The following is a 15,480-nucleotide window of genomic DNA, read 5'->3' as shown; positions in this document are numbered from 1 at the left end:
TGTTTCTAAAAGATGCACATAGTTGGTTAATTCAAAATAAAATCAACCAATCAAATTCGACCATTGGATAAAGATGGTTGCGATTTGTGTACTAAATTAAAACTATTTCTGAAATATTTAATACTCCGAACCAGTTATTGACAATTTTGAATGTAAATAACAATACTAATTAAAATATGTACACTGACGAACTACTTCGTAGAATATCGCAAATCATTGAAGAACCAATTCGTAGATATGCTATGTATCATTGACGAACTACCTGGTAGACACAACATTTACTATTTTACGTATGATTACATATAATATCGAAAAGGATTTGATTTCTCATTGAATGAAAATATAAAACACGGTAAATAAATATTTTTTAATTTTTTATTTTATTACTAATATTAGTTTTGCCATAATTTTAAAACTTTATCTTTTCCACCTGATGCAACACGAAGACCATCAGGAGACCAATCCACAGCATAAACTTCATCGGCATGTCCAGGCAAATCCTCGTATAATTTATTAGTTTTCATGTTCCATACTATAAACATCATTCAAAAAAATACAGTAATACATTTAAAATATATAAAATAAAATAATTATTATTGCATGGTATACCTTTCAAAGTTGAATCAGCACTACCGCTGAGCAATAAACGTGAATCTGCACTCCATGTAATAGAATAAACAGCTTGTACATGACCTCTTAATGATGCTATGTAATTGCCAGTATTAGAATCCCATAATTTGATTGATTTATCAAAGGATGCTGATGCTATTATACGACCATCCGGTGAGAATTTGACATCATTTATTAATTGCTGATGGCCTGTCATCCTTGCTGAAATAATTCAATGTTAACTGATGCTTTCTTAATTTAAAAAGAAAAAAATGCAATAACTATTATTTCGTAGTACCAATAGGCTTCTTTTCTTTTTCTGGCTTCCATAAAAATAATGTAAAGTCGTCTGAACCAGAAACGAGCTTTTCTTCGCCTATTGAGGTATATTGATTCTTTGCATATTGTAAGGGATCCTTTATTTTGTCTTTTGTATTACTCATTTGAAAAGGACCAGTTCTTAATACATAATCTACATTCAATGCTAATGTATTTACCCAATGACCATGACCTTCGAGTGTTCTGCACAGTATTCCCTAAATTATATTTTACTTAAATATCAATGTATATCAATTTTTATAACAGATAAATCTATTTTATTAAAAACTCTTACATCTTCAGCTCTCCATACTCTGATAGTTCTATCTTGAGAAGCAGAATATATGAGACCGCTACCTCCCCATTTAACACAGGTAACACTTTTTGTATGACCGGAAAGAACACGTACTGTTTGACTAAATGTTATATCCCATATTCTTAAGTCGCAATCTTTAGATGCACTTATTAAATATCTACAATCTGGATTTCTATGATAAGGCTCCCAACTTATAGAAGTCACCCACATTTTATGTCCAATCATTGCCTTACCTACAAATTATAGATTAATTTAATTTAAAATTATTAATATAAATATTTTTTAATTTATATAAATTAAATTAAATTAAAACTTCCAAGTATTTACCAACTTGTTTTCCTGTTTTTGGATCCCAATGTAAAATCATACCATTTTTACAAGCTGAAACCAATTTATTACCGCATGGTGACCAAGAAATACATAAAACCCAATGTTTATGTCCTTCACATGTATAATATGGAGTTTGTGTATAAATATCCCAGAATCTAACAGTGGTATCTCCAGAACCACTAGCCAAATATTTTCCATCGGGTGAAAAAGCAACAGATATAACAGCTTCCTTATGCCCTGAACAATATAAAAATAAAGTTATAATAACTTCATTATATACAATTGAATCTATATTACCTTCTAAGGATCCAGTACACCGCGTTACAGCTTTAATTTTAAAAATTGCTTGTGGTTGATACACAATTTCAAGAACATTTTCACTTATATTAAAGTTCTTTTCTATATTTTTTTCCAACGAATCTGTAATTTCTATGTTATTAACATAGAATGCCAGTGGGACTGGGTCTTTGTGCTGAAGTAAAGCATTGCAAATTGCTTGAAGTTTATCAACCGTTACATTAACTGGTAAATCTAATAGACCACCTGGAAGAGTTTCTCCAGTATCAGATTTAAACTTTGATAAAACCCTGGTAGGTTTATTATCTGTTTCGTCGTCAAGTTTTCTTTTGGTCATTTTAACTGACATTTCTTTTTCTATAAGATATTATATTTACATATGATTTTTATATTATAGGTTAATTCTTGTTAATACTTGTTATTTCTCTATAAGTACATTATATAAAATTTATATAATTATATTACGACAGAGTAATCAAATTAATTTAACATAATAATCAAAATTAAATTGATATTGATAATTACAAAATATATACAAATATTTGAGTACATATACAATACCACGTGCTTGCTGAATTTATTAAGACAGATTTTCATAAAAAAACAGAAGAAGCATTTAAATACAAGGTTAAGATTTTAAATCAATTTCGCGCCTTTTTTAACCAATGACTAATATTATTTATAAAATTAAATGATTCGTTGTGAGTACTCGCCTTATTAACAGAAATGTTTGGTTTTGAATGTAATGCCTTAAATTCAAATCGTTGTAATCAGTTTTGAAGTTCGTTTTAAATAAAATAATAACAAAGAAAACAAAATTGTGTGGGAGGGAAAGAAAGAAAGAGAGAAATATTTTAATTAGTTAACTAGTTAATTTATATATAAGAATGGATATTGTAGAAACCTTAAAAAATATTTTATGTGAAAATTCATTGGTAACAGTTAAGAAAATACGTTTGTCGTTTATTGAACGAATTTTTCCTGAGTATAAGAATTATGTCGTTATTTTTAAAAAAGTAAGTTTCAAAAACATTTATAATATTACAAATATTTAAAATAATAATAATAATAATAATATATATTAATCATATATGTATAAATAATTTTATTTATTTTTTAATACTTTGTTTAGTTCACGAAACACAGTGAAGTGGATTCATCTTTTTATGGTATGACATAAATTATATGTATAATTATATAGGATTTCATAATCTTAATTATATTTCAGATTTAGAAGTTACTGGTGATCCTTTAGTATATTCATTTAATGATGAATGTATAAACAGTACTTTAATAACAGAAAAATATTGGGGACAAGATGAAGAAGGATATATTCCTCTCACAAGGATCGAAGCATGGTAATATATGTATATATACAAGGTGTCCTAATTTAATTTTTCCGTAAAATTTTTTATCAGTATACACTATAAAAGTAAAAATAAGAAAAAAATATTATTTAAACATGGGCTTTTAAATGTTTTATTAAAAGGCTATAACATATTGATTAGCAAAGTAAAAAGTATGTTTTAATATTCGTATTTTACTAAATGTGTTATATAATTAAGCATCTCGGTATTACTAATGTGTCTTATAATTATTTATAAAAATATTATTTTATTTTTACAGCACATTGCTGAATTTTTGTCATGAAAAATTGCATATTGATGATGTCATACCGATATTCATACTTTGTGATGGGAAAGATCATAACAAAACTCTTATATTAGGTGGTATCGTTGAGAAAAATTGGCTCAATACAATAGAAGTTACAAGTAATAGTATGAAAGAACTTGATTTTGTAAAAAATGTTTCTTCCAAGCTTTTATCGAAACATCTTAAATTATCATTTTCAGAACAAAATGATGTGCGTGTTTTATATAATTTTTTTTTCTTCCTAAAATATAAATATTGAAATTAAGTCATGGTTTTTTGTATTTTTTAGGTATCAGTGTTTACTTTGAGTACCTATAATTTATTTGGATGGAGGTATGAAATGCAAGAATTATCAGAAATTGAAAAATTGAATTTTGAAGGAAGTATAACGCTTAACATAATAGCAGATAACATGTTATTTGATCCGCCTACAAGATCATTCAAAAATAGCTTAGTAAGTTTATTACAATAAATATATATATTCAAAAAGTAATATTTAAATATATATTTCCTTGCAGATTCTTGAAATTATCACTGGAAGAAACGATAGTGTTTTGGCGAATTTATGGCATCAATTGTTATTATTAAATCAGTATCTAACGATATTAGATATTTTCAAGGAAATGAATGCAAAATTATACAATAATCCGAATTTGTTAGAATACCCAGATAATTTTGTAACTCCATACGCAAAGGTATTTTTATAAATATTTATATAAAGTAACATACGTGCTTATATTATACTTACTATTTATGTAAATTTTGAATAATAAAATTTATTTTTGTGTATGGTTACTCATCATAATGTAGGATCAAGATCAAATAATGGATGATGTGAATCTTCTACTTATCAATAATTATAGCTATAGAAAATCTAATTATAATATAATAGAACAAATATGCATTGAAACAGATGAAAATAATATGAAACTAAAACAGTGCATTGAGGCTGCAGTTTTTAGACCAAATCTAGATTTTACTGATTTTATGTGGGAACTACTTATATGTAAGTATATAAATAATTTTCAAGATATTAATTAGTTAACACTAATACATAATATTTTGTAGGTTCTTCTACTTATACACAGATGACAGAATGTATGCATAAAATATTAAAAGAAATTCTAGTCGGTGATTACCAACCACAGGTATTAAATATATTTCAACTATATATATAAATATATTGCAAATAAACTATAACACATATCTTACATTAAGGGTTTATATTTTAGTTAAATATAACTAATAGTACAAAACTTGCTAAAATTTTGCCCGAATTATCTCATCAAAAAACGGTCACGCATCTATTAATGGAAAGTTTACCACTAGAAACTTTAATAGATATAGGATTTGAAAAAGTAAGCAAGGATTATAAATATATTTTAATGAATACGGGCATTGTTGCATTCAATAGCATATACAAGAACTTTGAAAAGAAACCGGAGCAATTCGACACGAATTTCTATAGGTAATATTCTTATAAATGTTTATACATACTTATTTTTAAAATCGTATAATTAATCTATTAATTATTTTTTTATTACGGCTCTCATAGGAAGAAATTGATTAATATGATTCAAGTTCATATTTGTTTGGAATTTATGCTGCTTTTGCAGGAACATATAAGTTGTGAAACAGATGTTCTACAATCATCATTGGAATACATTATAAAAGAAATGGCAACTACAGAATTTTCGATGAATACTTTAGAAGATTTATGTAAAAATAAAGTATATACTTTGACCATTCCCGCACAAGATATTCTTATTAACGAAATTAATAAAGGGTACGTATAATCTGGAAATATTTTTCTTATTTATATATTATAATTTTTATTCTTATCAGCATTCCCGCAACATGGAAAGTTGATCTTTTTTCTGAATCGGAATTATTGAAAACCAAGACAATAACTTATTTTAGTGATTTTCCCATATTTCCTCCTAATTTGTATTCTACAGGTAAAAAATAATAAACAATTATGAATTATTACAATTAAAAAGAATTTATGATGTACGTAGATAATGTTCATTTATTTTTTAGATCAAATAAATAAAGTAAATGAAGCATTTCACATGGTAACAGCTTTGGTTTTCTCTACTAGAAGTGCTCATATGTAATTTGGATAAGAAAAAAGTGTATATAAATATTTAATAGAATATATGGGTAATGATTTATAATGTAATTGTTAAAATATATTTAACTAATTGCAGTATTATTTCTGTGTTATACTCAGATACATATTTTTTAATAATTACTTTTTAACGCACATATTATAGATAATTAACGATTCAAAGGAAGAAAATATAAATTACTTTCTTTTTTGAAAGATGGCTCTTATTTAAAAATCGCGCCAGATGTGTGATTGGAAAATAATTCCTGATATAATTACTAGGATCGTTGACGTGTCTTTCTTTATATTTTATTATATTAATATTTATACTAAAAATGTTGAATTAATATTAAAACATTTTCTTTTTAATTTTTTTAAGGTTTATACTGATTGGTCACTTTGATTCTATTTAGGTCAATCATAAATTATTCGTTCGAAGGTTTCAATATGACGATACAAGTTAAAGAATTACCGTGAGAAAATGAATCAGATTTATGATATAATACGTTCAACTTATTATTCATGAGCTACTTTACGTTGTCAGGTGAATTATTCTCACTTGAAATATACTTTGATCCATACTCATATTTCTTTATTATTATAAGGTTTAACTCGGTTAAAAACGAATTCGACGTTATTCTTTGAATACTTTACACAACACAAGTATTTTTAAATAATAATGGAACGCAAATATGGAAGTGAACAACAATACTGTACAGAAACATATTTGAATAAAAATATTTCAAAAGATAATTTAGAATTCTGGATGACACAACTTCCGGAACTATTAAAAAATACACCTATAATATATCTCGCCATACCCGGTAAGTTTAAATATTTTTGACGTTTATATAACATCGATAAAAATTATAATATTATATAATAAATTTTTTAGAAATTAATTTTCATTCTTTATTATTTTGTTTTATTGTATCTTCTTCTTCTTCTTCTTTTTTATTAGGACTTGGTCCTGTTATAGCTTTTACTGCTATTTCCGGGAGCGCTTTATTGTTTTTACCGAGGGTAGGTTGCTAGCCTCACCCTTTTGTTTTATTATATAATATATAATATTACGTATTTTAGTAGCAAAAGAAAATTTTGGTACATCAATTATTTCTTTTTCTTTGAGAGTTAATGATAGTGCATTACAACAAAATTATTTTTAATTGCCAATAATTAAAAATAATCTATAATAATAATAATGCAATAATGCATGATACTTTTATATATTTAAAAAAAAATCCTAGAATTATTTCCAAGTAAGGAGAACTGTGTTGGAAAGAAAGAATATTTTCAAGGTAATTCATTATTCATTTCAGGTTCTCACAATACGATGACTTATACTATAGATCGACGTAACGATGTAGGTCCGGATGAGCCTGCATATATAAGAGCATTGGGTCGTTATTGTTCGATTTTGTCAAAGCCTATTATTTTTAATTGGTCTGTTACACAAAAAGATAGTGTAAAAGAACAATTAAATGGCGGTATAAGATATTTGGATTTACGTGCAGCTACGAAAACAAGGGACAACAATATTTATTTTCTTCATGGTTTGTACGGATCAGAAGTAATTAAGCCATTAAAGGAGGTTGTAAGTTGGTTGAATGATCATGCGAATGAAATTATCATTATTGATTTTCAACATTTTTATCGTTTTACGGAAATGGATCATAGTCGTCTAATTGCCATAATAAATGATATTTTTCGTGGAAAATTATGTCCAATTTTAGTAAATTTCGATCACGTTTCTTTAAATTGGCTTACTTCGAGAAAGTATCAAGTTATTGTCATTTATAGAAACGTTTGCGCGATGAATCATCCGTATTTATGGCCAAGTGTTTTTTGGCCGACACCTTGGCCAGATACAGTGCGTGTAGATCAACTAGTTAATTTTTTAAATGATAAACTTAAAAAACGTTCTACCAAGATCGGTTTAATATCGCAATGTCTCTTAACTCCTAATATATCTTACGTTATGAAACACCTTTGTGGAGATTTACATTCAAATTTGACGCCAACGTGTCAAAAGGCGATTCTTCATTGGATAAGTCTACAAAAATCTGGGCCTAAAGGGATAAACATCGTTATAACTGATTTCATATCTGAACAAAATTATTTATTCCCAAAGACAGTTATTCAAACTAATCTTAAACTTTTAAAAGATTCATATAGTTTGTAATTACTCGTAGAAAAATTATTTCAACAATTGGAGGGTCTTGTAAATTTTGTATAATATTAGAAATCCATTGGAAATACGTGTATTTTCAAAAGTACATACGTATTATTTATATAATTACAATATATGGTATTTACAATACTTATAAAATGCATTCAATGCTAATATCAGTTAACGTATAACAAATATATAAATAATGAGCAAGAAAGGAGCATGATATTTCAAGGAAATTGTATTAAGTAATGTAGAGTTAGTTTTGTTTTTATTTTTAAATTGTATATTGGGACACGATGATACAACACGGCGGTAGAAAAAAGTTACTTACATATTTTTTTTCTTTATATTTAGGAGTACTTATTTTTCAGACAAAATGCATACACCCCTTTCATGCACCTTTTATTCTATTAATAATATATGCTTTTAATCTCTTGAATTAATGAAATTAACTTTTTTTTTTTATAAATGATTCAATAAAAACAGTCTCTTAGTTATAATTAAAATTCAGCCTTATAGTTGGCTGTATTAGGTAAAGCATATTCAAATGGAATAATATGCGTATTCAAACTTCAATTCAAAAACTTCAATATAGATTTGTTGGTTAAATTTTATATATATTAATTTTTTTCTAATTCTGATTTCAGCATGAAACCATTGCATTTAATTTGCTTAATAGAACTATATTTATCGTATCAAAGTTTTTCAGTTTTAATTTCTGATATCTACAAAATAAATAGAAATACAATTAATATTGTACATATGAGGAACAAAATATAATTTACAAATAATTGTATAAGTTGATGGATACTCTTATTAATTGACGAGTATAAACATTAATTTGTTCGTTTCTGACTTTGTATAATTAAGGAATCATTTAGGTATATTTATATCGCCTGTATTATTATTAATATCGTATTTCACATATTAATTACATTCAGAATATTTTTAAAATGTTATCGAGACAAAACATATCACTGATACTATATCATATTTTAGATTGCTTCAAAAAACAAGTAGCTCAAAATAACTTTTTAGCACAAATAAGATAAAAAGATGTTTGACAGATATATAAATAAAGTAAATAATATGACAAGTAAATATATTATTATATATTAAAAAATAAATTTGTATTTTCTTATGATGAATTGTTGATATGATGAAATAATAACTCTGAATCATGTTAAGTATATATGCATTTTTTTGATAACGCATATTTTAGTTTTCTAGTTTATCTGTCTAATATGAAGAGGAGGATGCTGTTACAAAGTTCTTAAAAACAACGCTAATTAAGCAAATCACTTAAACAATTTACTTACGGCTGCCTAGAGCTTTCGTCACATGCAACAGTGACATCCGCATCGGGTCACAAAGCTTTAACTTTGAGTTGTTTCATTCTTGGTGCACGTTTTTTTGCCAATCTACGTTGTTCTTTTTCTTCCCACTTTCTTTGCTTATCAGGATCTTCTTTCTGAAGCATTTTTTCTTTTTCAGCTCTTCTACGTTCTTCTCGTTTCTGTGCTGCGGCTTCGGCTCGTGCCGCGTGCGTTGTTTTCAAAAATGCTTCCTCTACTCTTAGCCGATTTTTATCCGCTTTATTTTTACCCTATATAACAATCGATAAACTGTTAGTAACATCGAATGAAGTTTTTACTTTTATAAACAAAATAAAGAGAAAAATTAGATACCTCTTTGGATAATTTGAAACGTCGTAATTTATCCAATATGTAAAATGTAAGTTGAAGAAGAAGTTTTAGTTTTTCTTGACACTCTGGGCTAGCTGTACGTCCTTTTATACTTATGTTTAGTCCAACTAGTAATACTTTTTTTACCTCAGGCATTGTTAATTGAGTAGTTTCTCTAAAAATAATTTCATTGTTAAGTTTAATATAAAATATTTATTATTTTTGTATTTATCTATATTTGAAAAATGATTTTAATGTACACACTTACGTTTGTTGTTTAGGTCCACTATATTGATCACTGATGTGGATATAATCTATATATTGTGCAAATTTGGCAAAAGCTTGAAGAACTTTGGTATCTAAAATAACTGAAGCTGTTTCAGCTATTTCCGGCATAACATAAAAGCCTGCTGGAAGTCCATATTTTTCTCCAGGTCGTTTTTCAGGACAGTAAACGCTAATATCAGCCATGTCTCTTGTCAAATGTATTGCAGTTCGTTTTGTAGCAATTGCTAATACAAAACTATCAACTTCATCTTTGGCAAGATCAACTCTTATATGCGCTTGGTCATTTTGAGGTCGTACTAATTGTGCTAATACTGCAATTAAGTCTTGTCTCTTAACTAATTTCAATTCTATTAACATCGAATCACAGCCAACTCGACCTGAACAATATAAGCTATATTGCGACTCGCTTTCTTTGACCAAACCATTTTCAGATTCATTTTCCGTTAATTTTCCTGTATCACCTACAAGAGTAAAATTTTCTAACAAAAGTTGCCTGTGTTCTTGTAACCAACATTCTGCTATACGTCCATTTTTAGCACGTCCTGCGATATAGTTTATGCAATATACTAAAAGTCCAGCCACCATCAATATTTCCAAACAAAAACTATCCCATCTCGCACGCAAATGCAATGGTACTTTAGTAATAGTAAGTGTTGATGGTTCATCGCTTTTAGAACCTGCATTTCCACCAGTTACATCTAATCCTTCAAATTCTTCCTCATCTTGAAAGTGATCAAATTCACTATCTCCATCAACAATAAGAACGTCATCTTCTTCAAAATCTTCATTTAAATCTGCTTCTTTATGATGTTCCGTTATATGATCAGAAGAAGCTGCTGAATTTGGTTTATCTTCTTCAAAATCTTCAAACTCTGCAAATTCATTATCTTCTGGAAGTTCTTCGTGGAAATGTGCTGTGACCCATATATTTGTAGCTACCAAAACAATGTGAATGATCACCAACCACAATTTCATTTTCCCTGAAATTATAATATCACATTAAATCTCAGTATAAATTTTACTTGATTTCAACGTCTAACAAAAAGTATGATAATATTTTTCAATATACACGTATACATAATATCGACAAATATTAATGAATATAATTAGACAGACTATTATAATATTTAACATAAAATAATGTAGACGAGATTATCAAACAAAAAGAATCAAGTTTCTGTCATTCTTTAATTCCATTTCACTCACCAACTTGCTCATAAAATAAGAAAGTATCAGTGGACTATGTCCTATATTGTTTTACAATTTATCAAGCTTTCGAACGTATAATTATTTACCTTAACTTGTATGCCGTAATCCGTATACTTATATAATAAATCCCTGATTCTTCGACATCGATTTGATTAGTCAATTACATACATATATAAGACAAAATCTTTCATTCGGTTTTTTGCATTAGAACTTTATAATAAAATACAGGTATTGGTGGTTATAAAAGGTAAGTGACTTGCATGCCACGAATATAGCTGTACAATATTTAACGTCATTTCCTCGACGCGTTTAATATGTATATAATACTTACCAACACACAGTGTCTACTTTGCGGGAAGACTTGTCCTTTAAATTTGTTTGGATTTTAAAACGTTAGAGGGAAGAAGCTACTCGAGCTTCATTGGCTGTTAAAGAACATAACAATACCGTGTTGGTCGGTAAAACAGTTGAACAGTTTAAAAGTATATCCGTAGATTAGAGAAATCAATTTTGGCGCGTAAATAAAAGAGATACTACTGCGCATGCGTAAGATATCGATTGGGTAACTCGAATGAGTCGGAAGGAGGTTCAGTGCGCAGGCTCAGTATTACGAGTATACTAATCTATTTTATATACTATATCTATTGCCGCTGTCAGTTGTGTATTTCTTGAAAGCAGAGAGAGAAAGAGATACAGTCATGCTTTCGTTTTATTTCATCCCAAGGATTTTACGTCGTCGTGTATTTTCGTCACAATACGGCTGATATCACGTCGCGTAAGTTTAAACCATTAATGATCACTAAGGCGTTACGCTGTTGAAAGTCGATAATAACAGACGTAACGACAACACGAGAGTCGCGTGTTGACAGTGCCGGAGGGAGTCTTAGAGGCAAACAATGGATCAATACCGATACCTTGCAGAAGAGTATAATCTACTACGAACAGGAACCCGAAGAATCGTCGATCTTTTATCCGTCTAATCAGTCTTTTAAACTACATCCTGTCTTTCCGTCTTATATTCGACAGGACTTATAAACTGTTTAAAAAGGTAAATGCAAATACATGCTTAGTCGTAGAAATTAGCTTGTCCTTTGACAACTTTAGGTTTTAAAAATTATATTTTTATTATATTTGAATTTTTCATCAATATCAATTATTTTAAGAAACGTTGTCATGTAAAAGGGTATAAATAAATAAATAAGGATTTTTATACAATTAAAAGATATTCAAATTTAAGGGAATTTACTAAGTTACCTTTTGATTTCGTACACGATCATGACAAGGATTTAAAAAAATGCTATTTAATTCATCATTGAATAATATTTATTTTGTATCGAAAATTAAATTTGATTAATTATTATATGTTGACGTAAGAATTGTTTTTGTTTGATAGGTAAAATTTCTTCGCACCTTCACGCGTTTGATTTATCCTACGAAATAATGGATAAGTCGGATAATAATTTGTCGAAGAGTTTGAAGAAAAAAGGTTCGAGATCGGTAGGAGGATCGACAACAGCAGCGGATGTAGCAACTCAATGCGTCCAGGTTGTAGTAAGATGCAGGCCAATGGACGAGAAGGAAACTGCACGGGGCTATATTCGTGTAGTCGACGTCATACCGTCGAGAGGAGTGGTAGAAATACGTCATCCTCGAGACGATCCATCAACGGACAATGTCAAGGTTTTCACGTTCGACGCTGTTTACGATTGGCATTCGACCCAACAAGAACTTTACGAAGAAACCGTGAGACCTTTGGTCTCCTCAGTATTGGATGGTTTCAATGGTACCATTTTTGCTTATGGTCAGACTGGTACAGGTAAAACTTATACGATGGAAGGCTCGAAGATGGAACACGAAAGACGTGGTATCATTCCAAGATCATTCGAGCATATATTTAATCACATAGGAAGATCAGAAAACATGCAATATCTCGTGAGAGCGAGTTATTTAGAAATTTATCAAGAAGAGATACGCGATCTTCTTCATCGCGATCAGAGTCTTCGATTCGAACTTAAAGAAAAACCAGAGTCTGGTGTCTTCGTGAAGGATTTATCAACAGCCGTTTGTAAAAGCGCTGCGGAAATTCAACGTTTAATGAACGAAGGTAATCAAAATAGGACGATCGGTGCTACGAACATGAACGAGCATAGTTCTCGTTCACACGCAATATTTTTGATCACTATTGAGATGGGATCCATTGGTGATAATGGCGGTATTAGAGTAGGTCGTTTGAATCTAGTCGATCTCGCTGGTAGCGAGAGACAAAGTAAAACCGGCGCGTCCGGTGAAAGACTGAAGGAAGCGAGTAAAATTAATTTAAGCCTTTCTGCTCTCGGTAACGTTATATCGGCATTGGTTGATGGTAAAACTACTCACGTACCTTACAGAGATTCAAAACTTACAAGATTATTGCAAGATTCTTTGGGAGGTAATTCGAAAACTATTATGGTTGCTAATATTGGCCCTGCCAGCTATAATTATGATGAAACGCTTACGACATTGCGTTATGCTAATCGTGCTAAGAATATTAAGAACAAGCCACGAATAAATGAAGATCCTAAGGATGCACTTTTGAGACAATACCAAGAAGAAATAGGTCGTTTAAAAGAAAAATTAGCTCAGAAAAGTATGGTACAACGTAAGAAGAGGAAAACGAAGAAAAAGAGAGAAGACGATCTTGCTGTAGATTCAGAATCAGATGCGGAGGATAGTAAAGAAGAGGATAACAATAACAAGACCATCGAAACAGATAAGAAATTAATAGCCGAGCAACTTAAGGCTGAGAAACAAGAGACTGAGAACCTTATAATGAGAATAAAAGATTTAGAAAGCAAGATGCTGTGTGGTGGGAAGAATATCATTGATCATACGAATGAACAGCAAAGAGCATTAGAGCAGAAGGCTGCGGAGATTGCCGAGCGTAAAAAACGCGAAGTTGAAATGCAACAAAAATTAGAAGACGAGGAAGTAACTATGGTCGGTGTACGAGAAACATACACTACATTGCAACAGGAAGTAGATATTAAATCTAAAAAGCTAAGGAGATGTTTTACTAAGTTGCAAGCATTAAAGCAAGAATTAGATGATCTTACCACTGACTTTAACAGAGATAGACGTGACTTGGAACAAACGCAGCATGAATTAATGAAGGAGCTTAAATTAAAATATCTGATAATCGAAAACTTTATTCCTGAGGAAGAGAAAAAAAAGATATTGTCTAAGATACATTATGACGAGGAAGAAGAAAGTTGGAATCTGAATAATCCGGAAACATCGAATATAGAAACGATAGAACGACCTACGTCTATTCCTGGCGCACGTAGACCAATTTCCGAATATGCTCGAATCGCTTTAGCAATGGGACGTGGGTGTCGTTATGCTGGAGAAAATATTTTGAATTTAGATCTGGATATGCCATCTAGAACAACTTCGGATTATCACGGACCAGCTATTGCACCAACAATCCAAGCTGTGCTTGAAGAGGCTCTTCGAGATGAGGGAGACATCGATGTTGATGCTTCGAATGCTAAATTACGTTCCAAGCCACGATTACAATCGGCAAGGATTAGGCCAAGAAGCGTCCCAAAGATGCAACAAATTCCAACTCCAGTTTATCCGAAGACCAGAGGACTCGTACCGAAATAGTCGTAGCTTTTTTTAATTCGTGTTCTTTCGTGTTCTTGTCTGTATCTCTTTCTCTCTTCTTGTTCTCTATTGTGTAAAGAAAAGTGTAAATATGTGATGAAACTGTTGCTGTTGCTGTTGCACGTCACTTGTGCTGCTTCTATTTAATTATTCGCGATAAGCTCGTCTAGCCTAATCTTGCTCCTTTTTTCTCTTATTGGAAAAGAAAAAAATAAAATAAAAGGGAAGGCACGAACGAACGATCCTCGGAATCTTTGGAACCTAGTCATTGTGCAATTATTAAATAGTAGTTAGCAGGTATATTGATATTTCAATAAATTACTATTTGCTGTAACTATAAAGTATGAAAAGAATATCGTCGTTTTTGCTCGCGTACATTTTTTTTGCTTAAGCGGCACATCTTATTTTTTTTTAAATTATTATTATTATTATTAATATTATTCTAGATCATGAAAACAGAATTTCGATGTTTCCTTATATACAAGCGAAAATGGTAAGAGTAAAAATACTATGGAAATAAATGAATTAACTTTGATGTATTTTTTTCATCTTCTTACAATCATTATTTTCACGAGATTACGCTTAATTTCATACTTTTACAATAGTTGCTCGATTAGCTGGAACTGTGTGTATCATCTCGATACTTTGTTTTTATTTTATTTATTTATTTATTCATTTTTCTACCTTTCTTTTTTATGGCATCAGCATTCTTTTAGATTTCTCCAGTGTACAATGTTTATCATCAGCTTTCTCTGTAATGTCTAGAAAATGATAGTAATAAGAATCAAAATAAAGTGAAACTTAAATAGACGTCTTATATTATCGGATAGTGTATAATATAATACAT

The 15,480-nt window shown here is 29.6% G+C and overlaps 5 protein-coding genes across 14 annotated transcripts; 3 read left to right on the top strand and 2 right to left on the bottom strand.

The window, feature by feature from the left end:
• Positions 1–14: 14 nt before the first annotated feature.
• LOC122519709 lies at positions 15–6,137 on the top strand. 5 transcript variants are annotated; one of them, XM_043639360.1, is made up of 14 exons: positions 15–352; positions 447–558; positions 1,231–1,301; positions 3,003–3,039; positions 3,099–3,228; positions 3,497–3,734; positions 3,813–3,977; positions 4,042–4,218; positions 4,334–4,529; positions 4,592–4,671; positions 4,756–4,991; positions 5,079–5,309; positions 5,369–5,481; positions 5,564–5,700. In XM_043639360.1, the coding sequence occupies exons 3-14, from the start codon at positions 1,272–1,274 to the stop codon at positions 5,638–5,640; spliced, it is 1,710 nt and encodes a 569-aa protein (XP_043495295.1). In that variant the 5' UTR covers positions 15–352; positions 447–558; positions 1,231–1,271; the 3' UTR covers positions 5,641–5,700. The 5 variants fall into 5 exon arrangements, with proteins under 5 accessions (XP_043495295.1, XP_043495296.1, XP_043495294.1 ...); XM_043639361.1 differs by lacking the exon at positions 447–558; XM_043639359.1 differs by lacking the exons at positions 15–352; positions 447–558 and adding an exon at positions 695–783.
• LOC122519711 (notchless protein homolog 1) lies at positions 362–2,604 on the bottom strand. 2 transcript variants are annotated; one of them, XM_043639364.1, is made up of 6 exons: positions 2,396–2,604; positions 1,571–2,296; positions 1,223–1,476; positions 908–1,145; positions 610–831; positions 362–532 (listed from the first exon to the last, which is right to left on the bottom strand). In XM_043639364.1, the coding sequence occupies exons 2-6, from the start codon at positions 2,217–2,219 to the stop codon at positions 393–395; spliced, it is 1,503 nt and encodes a 500-aa protein (XP_043495299.1). In that variant the 5' UTR covers positions 2,220–2,296; positions 2,396–2,604; the 3' UTR covers positions 362–392. The 2 variants fall into 2 exon arrangements, with proteins under 2 accessions (XP_043495299.1, XP_043495300.1); XM_043639365.1 differs by lacking the exon at positions 2,396–2,604 and having other exon boundaries at positions 1,571–1,810; positions 1,871–2,362.
• LOC122519713 (PI-PLC X domain-containing protein 3) lies at positions 6,086–7,847 on the top strand. Of its 2 annotated transcripts, none has more exons than XM_043639370.1 (3): positions 6,086–6,177; positions 6,239–6,457; positions 6,953–7,847. In XM_043639370.1, the coding sequence occupies exons 2-3, from the start codon at positions 6,313–6,315 to the stop codon at positions 7,813–7,815; spliced, it is 1,008 nt and encodes a 335-aa protein (XP_043495305.1). In that variant the 5' UTR covers positions 6,086–6,177; positions 6,239–6,312; the 3' UTR covers positions 7,816–7,847. The 2 variants fall into 2 exon arrangements, with proteins under 2 accessions (XP_043495305.1, XP_043495307.1); XM_043639372.1 differs by lacking the exon at positions 6,086–6,177 and adding an exon at positions 6,595–6,656 and having other exon boundaries at positions 6,370–6,457.
• Positions 7,848–8,057: 210 nt separating this feature from the next.
• On the bottom strand, positions 8,058–11,486 carry LOC122519712 (PAT complex subunit CCDC47). Of its 4 annotated transcripts, XM_043639367.1 has the most exons (5): positions 11,075–11,304; positions 9,760–10,759; positions 9,495–9,666; positions 9,126–9,412; positions 8,058–8,531 (listed from the first exon to the last, which is right to left on the bottom strand). In XM_043639367.1, exons 2-4 carry the CDS (start codon positions 10,752–10,754, stop codon positions 9,173–9,175), a joined length of 1,407 nt encoding a protein of 468 aa, XP_043495302.1. In that variant the 5' UTR covers positions 10,755–10,759; positions 11,075–11,304; the 3' UTR covers positions 8,058–8,531; positions 9,126–9,172. The 4 variants fall into 4 exon arrangements, with proteins under 4 accessions (XP_043495302.1, XP_043495303.1, XP_043495301.1 ...); XM_043639368.1 differs by lacking the exons at positions 8,058–8,531; positions 11,075–11,304 and adding an exon at positions 11,320–11,486 and having other exon boundaries at positions 8,992–9,412; XM_043639366.1 differs by lacking the exon at positions 8,058–8,531 and having other exon boundaries at positions 8,992–9,412.
• A 162-nt stretch (positions 11,487–11,648) lies between these two features.
• On the top strand, positions 11,649–15,443 carry LOC122519708 (kinesin-like protein KIF3B). The gene is made up of 2 exons (XM_043639356.1): positions 11,649–12,036; positions 12,382–15,443. Exon 2 carries the CDS (start codon positions 12,429–12,431, stop codon positions 14,631–14,633), a length of 2,205 nt encoding a protein of 734 aa, XP_043495291.1. The 5' UTR covers positions 11,649–12,036; positions 12,382–12,428; the 3' UTR covers positions 14,634–15,443.
• Positions 15,444–15,480: the final 37 nt, after the last annotated feature.

Source organism: Polistes fuscatus, unplaced genomic scaffold (genome assembly GCF_010416935.1).
Source record: "Polistes fuscatus isolate 324 unplaced genomic scaffold, CU_Pfus_HIC Scaffold3, whole genome shotgun sequence".
NCBI lineage: Eukaryota > Metazoa > Arthropoda > Insecta > Hymenoptera > Vespidae > Polistes > Polistes fuscatus.
This window is presented reverse-complemented; position numbering and strand designations above follow the sequence as displayed.

What these genes read in the sequence shown, in the direction of transcription:
- LOC122519708 (XM_043639356.1), top strand. Translation starts at nt 12,429, where the DNA reads ATGGATAAGTCGGATAATAATTTGTCGAAGAGTTTGAAGAAAAAAGGT.
- LOC122519712 (XM_043639368.1), bottom strand. Translation starts at nt 10,754, where the DNA reads ATGAAATTGTGGTTGGTGATCATTCACATTGTTTTGGTAGCTACAAAT. An exon ending in AGTGGACCTAAACAACAAAC is followed by an intron (nt 9,667 to 9,759) that starts GTAAGTGTGTAC and finishes AATTATTTTTAG; the next exon opens with AGAAACTACTCAATTAACAA. An exon ending in GTTTCAAATTATCCAAAGAG is followed by an intron (nt 9,413 to 9,494) that starts GTATCTAATTTT and finishes ATTGTTATATAG; the next exon opens with GGTAAAAATAAAGCGGATAA.
- LOC122519713 (XM_043639370.1), top strand. Translation starts at nt 6,313, where the DNA reads ATGGAACGCAAATATGGAAGTGAACAACAATACTGTACAGAAACATAT. An exon ending in AATATATCTCGCCATACCCG is followed by an intron (nt 6,458 to 6,952) that starts GTAAGTTTAAAT and finishes TATTCATTTCAG; the next exon opens with GTTCTCACAATACGATGACT.
- LOC122519711 (XM_043639364.1), bottom strand. Translation starts at nt 2,219, where the DNA reads ATGTCAGTTAAAATGACCAAAAGAAAACTTGACGACGAAACAGATAAT. An exon ending in AAAAACAGGAAAACAAGTTG is followed by an intron (nt 1,477 to 1,570) that starts GTAAATACTTGG and finishes TATAATTTGTAG; the next exon opens with GTAAGGCAATGATTGGACAT. An exon ending in GAGTATGGAGAGCTGAAGAT is followed by an intron (nt 1,146 to 1,222) that starts GTAAGAGTTTTT and finishes AATATAATTTAG; the next exon opens with GGAATACTGTGCAGAACACT.
- LOC122519709 (XM_043639358.1), top strand. Translation starts at nt 2,758, where the DNA reads ATGGATATTGTAGAAACCTTAAAAAATATTTTATGTGAAAATTCATTG. An exon ending in CATTTTCAGAACAAAATGAT is followed by an intron (nt 3,735 to 3,812) that starts GTGCGTGTTTTA and finishes TGTATTTTTTAG; the next exon opens with GTATCAGTGTTTACTTTGAG. An exon ending in TCGGTGATTACCAACCACAG is followed by an intron (nt 4,672 to 4,755) that starts GTATTAAATATA and finishes TTTATATTTTAG; the next exon opens with TTAAATATAACTAATAGTAC.